Source organism: Felis catus, chromosome C1 (genome assembly GCF_018350175.1).
Source record: "Felis catus isolate Fca126 chromosome C1, F.catus_Fca126_mat1.0, whole genome shotgun sequence".
Lineage (NCBI taxonomy): Eukaryota > Metazoa > Chordata > Mammalia > Carnivora > Felidae > Felis > Felis catus.
This window is the reverse complement of record NC_058375.1, coordinates 36,772,626-36,783,197: the sequence shown is the minus strand read 5'-3', so window position 1 is coordinate 36,783,197 and position 10,572 is coordinate 36,772,626. Positions and strand designations below refer to the sequence as shown.

The 10,572-nt window shown below is 40.5% G+C and overlaps 1 protein-coding gene across 2 annotated transcripts; it reads right to left on the bottom strand.

Annotated features, from left to right (window-relative positions):
* Window positions 1-2,287: 2,287 nt before the first annotated feature.
* On the bottom strand, window positions 2,288-10,490 carry LOC101095032 (cytochrome b-c1 complex subunit 6, mitochondrial). 2 transcript variants are annotated; one of them, XM_019836926.2, is made up of 5 exons: window positions 10,332-10,447; window positions 6,491-6,517; window positions 5,855-6,002; window positions 5,588-5,749; window positions 2,288-2,503 (listed from the first exon to the last, which is right to left on the bottom strand). In XM_019836926.2, the coding sequence occupies exons 3-5, from the start codon at window positions 5,915-5,917 to the stop codon at window positions 2,471-2,473; spliced, it is 258 nt and encodes an 85-aa protein (XP_019692485.1). In that variant the 5' UTR covers window positions 5,918-6,002; window positions 6,491-6,517; window positions 10,332-10,447; the 3' UTR covers window positions 2,288-2,470. The 2 variants fall into 2 exon arrangements, with proteins under 2 accessions (XP_019692485.1, XP_003990099.1); XM_003990050.5 differs by lacking the exon at window positions 5,855-6,002 and having other exon boundaries at window positions 10,332-10,490.
* Between the last annotated feature and the right edge of the window lie 82 nt (window positions 10,491-10,572).

Sequence of the window (10,572 nt, the reverse complement as noted above, 5' to 3'; positions counted from 1 at the left end):
CATCTATGAAGCTTTCTGCAGCCTTGCTGGCTATACTGAGTATCAATTACTTCTGAAGCACAAGGTACTCATTTTTGCCATGGTTCACTTTCTATCCATATATAACTATCTGCATATTGTCTTTTTCATTTGCAACCAGAGGTTGCAAACTAGTGAGCCAAAGCCAGCCCATAGATGTGTGTTATTTAGCCTAATGCTTTTAAAAAGTTAGTTGTCCACATTAAAAAATTGGGAGAGCTAACATAAAACTTGGATTTCTGGCTCCTTACCAAGTGGTCTGGCAACACTGGCTGTGTATTCCCACATAGCAACAGCTTATGCAGTTGGAGCAGTTTTCCAACATCTACAGCGCCAGCTTCCCTCAGCACTCAGGTGGTTCAATTTGCAATGCCTAGACCTCTGCTGTCTAATATGGTAACCACTAGACACACGTGGCAATTTGAACATAAATTAATTCAAATTTAATTGCAATTAAATAAATTTAGAGGCACCTGGGTGGCTCGGTTGGGCATCCGACTTTGGTTCAGGTCTGATTTCACCGTTCGGGGGTTCAAGCCCCATGTTGGGCTCTGTGCTGACAGTTCAGAGCCTGGAGCCTGCTTCGGATTCTGTGTCTCCCTCTCTCTCTCAAAAATATTAAAAAGAAATTTTTTTAAAAAAATAATAAATTTAAAGCCTCAATACCTCAACCACATTTCAAGTGTTCAGTAGCCATCTATGGCTAGTGGCTACCATATTGGACAATACAGAATAGATACCAGTTGCCCCAATAATGTCCTTAATAACAAAAGGATCCAGTTTGAAATCACATGTTGCACTCCATTGTCTTGTCTCTTTAGTTTCCTTTTATCTGGAGCAGTTCTTCAGTTTTTCCTTGACTTTTACCATCTTGATACAAATGAGGATTACTTTGTACGATGTCTAGTTTTATAGAATGTCCCTGTTTTATTTATCTGGTTAGATTCAGCTTATCTATTTTTTGCAGGAATCAGTGATGCTGTGTTCTTCTCATTGCTGCCTACAGCCATGTGTCTCCTTAGTGGGGATACCAGCTTTCATTTAAGCTACAGTTTGTACATTCTCCTTTTGTAATATGTATCACCTTCCTTACCTTTTTTTTTTTTTAGGTTTATTCATTTTGAAAGGGAGAAAGCACACATGCAGGTGGGGGAAGGGCAGAAAGAGAGGAAAGAGAATCCTAGGCAGGCTGTTTGGCTCATGACCTAAGCCAAAGTCAGACACTTAACTATCTGAGCCACCCAGGTGCCCCCCTCACCTAACCTTTAATTGATTCACTTATTTTTATTAGCTTGGATTCCTGTATTATTTTATTCAATTGAGTTACAATCCAGTACTATCATTATATATTTTGATGCTCAAATTATTCCGGATTTGGCTAGTTGCTTTTGTGTACTTGACACGTCCCTATCGTTCTTTGAGCATTTCCTTCTCTCTGGAACAAACAAATGTCTTGTACTTTCCAAGCTCTGGAATCACCCATTCCTCCAAGGAACCCTGGTTCCTTTTATTGGAGAATAAAGCCCTCTTTGTGGGCTGAGCTAAATATATATCCCCTACATGTTTATACACTGGCATCTGTATTTACTTACATTGAAATCTGTATTTATTTCAATCATAAATACCTCAAACACTGCTCAAATCCTTCTGGTTTCTTCCTATTTGTAACTCATTCTCTCCTAGCACTTATTACCTTCAATATACTAACTTACTAGATGTCTTCTACTCATATGTATGTAACCAATTTCCCATTGCCAGCACTGCCTACCCAGGTGCCCTTTTTTCATCCTTCTTGGAATCCACTACCTTTCCCCTCACAAACTTATTATCTCCTCACTCCTTTTTAAAATATGTATGTATGTTATTTCTTAAGTAGGCTCCATGCTCAGCGTGGAGCCCAATGCAGGGCTTGAACTCATGACCCTGAAATCAAGACCCAAGCTGAGATCAAGAGTCAGATACTTAACTGATTAAGCCACCCAGGGGCCCCCTAAATACGTGTGTTTTTAAAAAGCAACCTTGTTGAATACTGAGACCAAAAACTGTCAAAAGACGCTTGTAAGAAAGAATTTCACATGGACTCAGCATTCGATGAAATTGAGCCATCCCTGTTCATGTTAACTGTGATAATGGCATCAAGGTAAATTTTGTATCATTAACAGATGCATACTTGCTAGGTGATGGGTACATGGGAGTTGATTATTGTTCTACCTAGTCTTATGTTTGAAATTTTCAAATTAAATTTAAAAAAAGGACAAGAGGCAGCAGGTCTGCAGATCACTGGCCTTTATTAAGAGGAATCACTGCTAATTACATAGAAGCTACCTGCCTAGCTAAAATCCATGAGGTTCACATGAACTTACAGTTACACAAATAAACAAATGGCATGGTCAAAACCATAAGAAAGTATCCTGATGACCAGGTCATGAAGGCTGGGGTGAAGTCTGCACATTTATTTCAAGCTGTTAAAGAGTTTGTGGGCCACCTACATGGGGGAAAGAAAAGGATGTCATCAAATGGCAGCTTTAATATCCTGGCTTACAAGGTCCTTCATGACCTGGAACAATACTGCTTCTTGTCTCTCCACAGCGTTCCATATACCCACACCCCTCTTGAGCCCTAGTAAACTCCCTAGTTACTTGAATACTATCTCCCTTCTACCTGGAACTCTTTCCCACTTTTTTCATCCTTTATTTTGCCTTTAGAACTTAAGTTTACATGTAATTTCTTGTAAGCCTTCTCTAAACAAACTCCTATCCCCACACAAATGTGTCTCTCCTCTGTCTTCCCCACAGAAACTTATATGTTCCATATCACAGTGTTTATTAACTCAACAAATGTTTATATATAATATCTACTATATGCCAGGTACTCTTCTAGATGCTGAGTAAGCTACAATGGTAAACTAGGTAATACCTCTGTCTCTTAAGGAACTTGCACAATGACAGAATTATAAAATACATATAAGATTAATTTCTGATAGTGAGGAATGCTCTGAGGAAAATAAAAAGGCAGGGAGGGCTAGCAGCTTTAAACAGGAGGATCAGTGAAGGCCATCCTGAAAAGGCTACACCCAAGAGAGTTTACTACTCTACTTGTCTTCTATGCTGGCTCAATTTGGTGAAGGAAAGGACCATGCCTATTTCATCCCCAGATCTCAACCCAGTGCTTGGCTCATAAAAGTATTTAAATAATATACAATTTACCATTTTAACTATTTTTTTTTAAAGTAAGCTCTAGGACAAACATGGAGCTTGAAATCACAACCCCGAGACCAAGAGTTGCACACTCCACTAAATGAGCCAGCCAAGCACCCCCATTTTAATGATTTTTAACTCTACATTTCTGTGGCATTAAGTAATTTACTGTCTAGCAATTATCAATCTCCAATTTTTTTCAATTTCCCAAACTGAAACTATGTACCTATTAAGGAATTCCCCATTTCCCCCAACAATCACCATTCTACTTTCTGTCTATGAATTTGACTACTCTAGGTACCTAGTAAGTGGAATGACCTATTTGTCTTTTTGTGATAGGTTTATTTTACTTAGCATGTCTTCAAGGTTCATATATGTTGTAGCATGTCAGAGTTTCTTTCCTTTTTAGGACTGAACAATATTTCATTGTATGCATATACCACAATGGACATTTGGGCTGCATCCATCTTTTAGCTACTATGAGTGCTGTGAACATACATGTACTAATCTGTTTAAGTCCTTGAACAGTCTCAATTCTTTAGGGTATACAACCAGAAGTGGAACTGCTAGATCATATGGTAGAATTTACATTTTTGAGTAAAGTACATGATTTCTTTTTACTGCCAAATAATATCCCATTATACAGATATATCACATTTTATTTATCCATATATCAGTTGATATATGTTGTTTCTCCTTTCTGCCTATTATGAATAACGCTTCTGTGAGTATTTGTGTACAACCTTTTATATAGACATGTTTTCATTTCTCTTGAGTATATAGGTAGGAGTGGAATTACTGGGTCATATTAACTCTAACTTTTTGAAGAAATGCCAGACCATTTATCTATAGGGCTATACCAATCTATATCCCCATTACTAGTGTATGAGGTTTCCAATTTCTCCACATTTCACCAACACCAATCTATTTCTTTCATGATATGGAGAATTACAGACACATATTTTGTATATAAATTTTGCTTCTTTCCACTAAAATTATGTTGAAAAAGAAATGCCTCTATTCATATTTTATATGTAAATGTATCTATGATGCCATTTTTATTTAAAAATCTGATAGTATATACAAGAAAACATGGTTATCTCTAGCCAGTATGATTTCAGTTAGATTTTTCTATATTCATAAAATACCTTCCTTGATTATCACAATGTGTTTAATGGGGGTACTTGTGTACATTTGTGTATTTCCAGTGTATATTACAGAATTAAAACACAAATATTGAATTGTTGAAGCATAAAATTGTTTGAATGGAGATCATTAACTTTTTCACGGGGGCAAATGTCATTTATTTTCTCCTTTTTACTTTTGACCCCCTTCACCCATTTCTCCCTATCTTTTTGATTATAGCCATCCTAGTAGGTGTGAACTGGTATCTCATTATGGTTTTGATCTGTATTTCTCTGAGGGATAAAGGTATTAAGCACCTTTTCATATGCTTATTAACCAATCAGTTTTAATGTAACCAATCATATCCAACTTTTGCCTACTCTGTAATTTATTTACAATACCTTACTCTTACATGTAAAAGAGTCAAATACAAATTTTAAAAATTAAAAAAAAAAGGAAGGGGCACCTGGATGGCTCAGTCTGTTGAGTGCCTGACTCTTGATTTTTTGGCTCATGATCTCCTGCCTGGGATTCTGTCTCTCTCTGCCCCCTCCCCTCCCCCCACCATCCTCTCTCTCAGAATAAATAAACTTAAAAATAAACAAATAAATAAAAAGAAAGAAAGAAAACTTTTTGGACCAACTGCTATGTATAAGACACGCTGAAGGATATAAATTATTACTTAAAAAAATTTTTTTTAATGTTTATTTTTGAGAGAGAGACTGCATGCATGCACACACATACACCCATGCATGCACACACGCACTGAGTGGAAGAGGGGCAGAGAGAGGAGACAGAGGATCTGAAGCGGGCTCTGTGCCAACAGCAGAGAGCCCGATACAGGGCTCAAACTCACGAACCATGAGATCATGACATGAGCCAAAGCTGAGGCTTAAGTGATTGAGCTACCCAGGCGCCCCAAGGATATCAATTATTTTAAAATAGTCTGTTACTTAAAGATACAAAATCCAGCTTTCTTACTGGATTCCCAATCCAAGTTGGGACATCATTTCTCTTCTTTAAGCCTCAGTTTCTTATCTGCAAAATGGGGATAACGACCCCTTATCTCCAGTGAAAACAGAATTAGATAAGACTATTTATGTAAAGTGCTCAGAACTGGACCTGACATATATTGGGCCAATAAGTAAATGCTTATTGACGGAACTGGCCTAGGATGGAAAGGCTGTCAGCACCAAGTCTGCCTGGCCACTATAAGTTTCCCCCTTCCTGACTTTAGGCTGACTTACACAATGGTCCCTTGCATGCAGGAAGTCAAAGAGCTCCTCTGTGCAATCCTCCTCTGTCTTTGACCTGGAGGATACGCGCTCATCACAGAGCTCTAGCCGCTCCCGAGCCTTTACACATTTCTCCAGCTGCTCGCATTGCTCTCTCACCGTTGTTAGAGGATCCTGAAGGAGAAACACAGAGAACCAAAATGGGGTTATAGGAGGAGACCCACAACCATCTGCTTTGATTAATACAACCACCAAACCAAGGTGCTGCCTCTGAATTACCGTGCAGAAGGCCAGCTGGCAGAGCCACACTGCCGCCAGAAATGGCAGAATGGGGTCTCCCATTCAATTCTGATGCTAAGTAGTAGGGGAAAGTTTCACATTCCTGCCTTCCAAGGTTGCCAGTATGCACTGAAAGCCTCAGTCCTATCTGAAAAACAAGGTGGTAAAGGAAACCTAGCCAAACTTGAAGTAGACCTATAGGAGGCCTTACTTGTTAACATAGCATTTTGGGATATGTAATGTCTGTGAATTTGAATTCTCCTCATCTGACAGCCAGCCCTATGCAACCCCAGCTGTCCAGCTAGAAAGGCAATGTTAACATGGAGAAGGACTATACAAGAAGAGTTCCTTCCAGAATTCTTTATTAAACCACAAATAGCAGATAATTGAGTACTAGGTCCTCAAGATGCTGCTCTGCTCCCTGATGCCATGACTAAAGCCCCAAGCCCAGAAAAGACTGTTTCCCAGGCCCACACCACCCCCCAAACACTCCACAGCACAGGAAGGATTAAAGGCCTTTTCCACTTCCATCTTTTCCAAGGTGTCAAGTAAAGACGCCTTAAAATGCCCTTAAGAGTTTCACGAAGCTCAAACTTTCTTTTACTGAGGTAGTTCCAAACCTGAGACGGCTCTTACCACTAATTCCTCCTCCTCCTCTTCCTCCTAAAAAAGGAAAACAAAATTAATGTCAGCAGCAATTTAGGAAATACATATTCCCAATCACACTGATTGTTGTAATTATGGAGGATAAGCATTGTATTAATTGTGTTTTTTTTAATTTTCTGTATTTTATGATGCTTTGACATTGTAGGGCATTGCTATGTTACTAATCCAGGAGAGAAAGCCTCTCCCAGGGCTGGCTAATTTCTAGGCAGCAACTTGCCTTAAGGACACATCTTTCATATGTAAACCAACCAATCCAAAACCCTTATCACCAACTACCTCCTTTATCTAACTCTCCTACACTAAACCTGTTATTGTCCCTGCCCTAATCTCCTTAGAGTCAAGTACCAAACAACTGGAGACCACCTCTATAGCCCAGAACCCAAGGAAAATTATTCAAACTATCTAATCCTAACCTTGCCAGAGTTTGACTATCTTGCCTCACCCATTCTTTCCCTCAGAAACCAAAAGTCTGGTTTCCCTTGCTCTCTCCGCTGGTCCAGGCACTTTCCCATGTGGCCCTGGGTGGTGTGGCCTTCCCCCCTTCTCTTGGAACCCATACAAACTCTTCTTTCAAGAACAGTTGTCTCCATGCCTGTAACCTTACCATACCTAATTAAAACAAACCCTGAGTACGTTGCAACAAGGACACACTATCTCACTTTAATTAGCAACAACCTAAAGTGTGCAGGACACTCTAAAGCCTCTAAAGTACTTATCTGTAATTTGATTAATCACAACAGCCCCTTAAAGGGCTCCCAGTTTAGAAATAACAAACACTAATTAGACATTTTTTTAAGTGAGCTCTACACCCAGTGGGGCTTAAACTCACCACCCCAAGATTTAAAAAAAAGTCGCATGCTCTACAGCCTGAGCCAGTCAGACACCCCTAATTAGACATTTTCTGATACAGATTCAAGCCGATGTTCACATGGAACCCATATAACTTAAAGTATTTTGTTTGGAATTCTGGTAGGTCCTACTAGCACCAAAAATAGCTTAATTTCATCCTTACATCCCAAATGAAATTAGGAGGAAAACATTTTTTCTAGACACTGAACTTGAACTGGGAATATGAAAATGGCCAAACCTAAACTCTTCTATAGCCAATGCTTTCCAGTTACTGCATTTGGCTTGCTGAACCCTCAGGACTCTAAGTAAACTATCAGTGTTAAGTGCATCAAAAGTCTATAGTAGTCCATTCACAAACTTGGAACCACGCCCTAACCTATTTACTTCTGATTCAGGGACACAACCTCAAACTTACAAATAATGTAAACTTTTACAAATAATGTAAAAGATTCCCTGTGGGAGCATCAGCATAGGCTTAAATCTCAGGCATAGCAGAGTCTGAACTGCAGTATCTCAACCTATCTAAATTAAGGTGTTTGCCTTAATTTACATTCACAGGAATGTGAATGCACATGTCCACATTTGGGGAAGGGAAAGAAAAGGTATATACGAAGATTAAAAAAACAAAACAAAACAAAAAAAAACACAACAAATTAGCTTAGCAATCCTTCATTAAGTTTTCAAAATTCCAACACAATTTGCTTCATTCTAATGAAAGCTGGGAAGGGTAAGGCAGCTTCAACCCAGGCTATTTATTCTCACAGTTAGCAAAGATCTCTCCTAAACATGAAGATGATTTTTATGATGTCAAATTCCAGTTTTTCATTAAGGTTTCTTAACCTTGCTCTTTAAAAAAAATTCATACTGAAGAAGTTTTTCCAGGGGCACCTGGGTGACTCAGTCGGTTGAACATCCCAACTCTTGGTTTCAGCTCAGGTCATGATCTCACTGTTTTTGGGCTTGAGCCTCACGACAGGCTCTGTGCTGACAGTGCAGAGCCTGCTTGGGATTCTCTCTCTCCCTCTTTCTCTGCCCCTCCCCAGCTCACTCACTCATTCTCTCAAAAACAAAAACAAGGGGCACCTGGGTGGCTCAGTCGGTTAAGCGGCCAACTTCGGCTCAGGTCATGATCTCACAGTCTGTGAGTTCAAGCCCCGCATCGGGCTCTCTGCTAACAGCTCAGAACCTGGAGCCTGTTTCAGATTGTGTCTCCCTCTCTCTCTGACCCTCCCCCATTCATGCTCTGTCTCTGTCTCAAAAACAAATAAACGTTAACAAAAATTTTTTTTTTTTAAAAACAAAAACAGGGGCGCCTGGGTGGCGCAGTCGGTTGAGCGTCCGACTTCAGCCAGGTCACGATCTCGCGGTCCGTGAGTTCGAGCCCCGCGTCAGGCTCTGGGCTGATGGCTTGGAGCCTGGAGCCTGTTTCTGATTCTGTGTCTCCCTCTCTCTCTGCCCCTCCCCCGTTCATGCTCTGTCTCTCTCTGTCCCAAAAATAAATAAACGTTGAAAAAAAAATTTTTTAAAAACAAAAACAAAAAAACAAACAAAAAATCCTCCCACCCACCAAATTGAAATCCTAACCTGCCCGAGTTAGAAACCTGAAATTTGTATCCCAGAAGCAAGACCTTTGTATCATTTCCCTATTAGCAATGCTACTACATTGATCATTTTGATGATTTTGTAGCAGAAGTATCACAGCATGTTTTGGAAAAACAAATCCAAATACAAGTCTGAAAATGGGACTACTTCATATAAAATTTCCAGTCAATGACAAAAACCAAGGTCACACTAGATAAAAAGATTTATTGTCCAAAAGGTATAGATAGGTTCTTCATAAAAGACCTCAGTTTTCTTAATTAAAACAAAAAAACAAAAACAAAAAACAAAAAAAACTGACTACTTTCTTTTTCTCATCTGCTGCTGTGGTGAGCTCTACTGAACTTTCTGGTATACTTCCTGCTGAACTTCCTGAGGCAAGCTCCATTTCTTTCTGGTCCTCTTTCTGAAAATAAGACTAAGAAAAATCATGGGATCAACTAGTTTCCAACTACTCTGAACCCATTAACCCAGAACAGCTGCCCAGAAGTGACTAGAGAACAAAACAAAGGATAGGAAATGTGACTGAAAACCAAAAGTTAGCTGGCTTCTCTAAAGCTGTATAGCACTGTGGCTAAGTCTTGGCTCTGGAACCATGTGGCTTGGGTTCAATTCCTCGCTCCATGATTTCTTAGGTGTGGTCCTTAGAAAAGATATTTAACCTCTCTATGCTAGCTTCCTCACCTGTAAAATGACAACAGGAATAGTACCTAATACCTCATAGGACTATGGGGTGGTTTAAAGGAATGAGTACATATAAAGAACTTGGAATGGAATAGTAAGCTGTCAATAAATTATTACTAGGTTGGAATTCTTCCTCTGGGAAAGAGCTCCCTCTTCCATCCTCACAGAATTACACTGCACACTCCTACACCGTCCCCAAATATACCTCCCACTCCCACCCCCACCAAAGAAAAAGAAATCCCTTCCTCACAGAAACTAGCATAAGGCCAGATCTCCGGAACCTCAACAGAAGATGTAGGATTCCTGACCTGAGCGGAGGGAAGCGCTAGGGTTGGTCTGCTTGCTCCCTGACCTTGTCAAACCAGGATCTCAGAACACCTGATTGACTAAAAACACAGATACTATTTTTACAAAAGTTTAGGCGACACAGCATTTTCGCTCTCATTAAACCGTCACCGCTTTCACAAGACGGGGAAACCAAGGCCCAGAGAAAAGCTAGTCATCTACTAGCCCCAGATGAATCGACGAATTCTGGGGCTGGGTCGAGGGAACCAGTAAATCCCGACCGTGCAAATTCCAGGGGCGAATCCAAGGCCAACAGGGCCCCGCGTGTATTTTGGCGGGCTTGGTCTTGAGCCTCAGGGCAGTGAAGAGGGCCGAGTCGGTCGCCTTGCCTTACCTCTTTGGGGTCTCCGGACCCAGTCAGCATCTTTCGCTCGTCCTCCAGCCCCATGTTCCGCTACGGTCCTGAATTCAACACCAGCAGCAACAGCGGCACCTATTCCACTCCAGGATCAAGAAGGACTTGTAAGGGTCACTCAGCGGATATCCGGCGATCTGGCCGGAAGTGCGGCAGACTCGTCGTAGTCGCGAACACACGCTCGGATTGGCATATACTACCGTCCACAGGCAGGGGACAG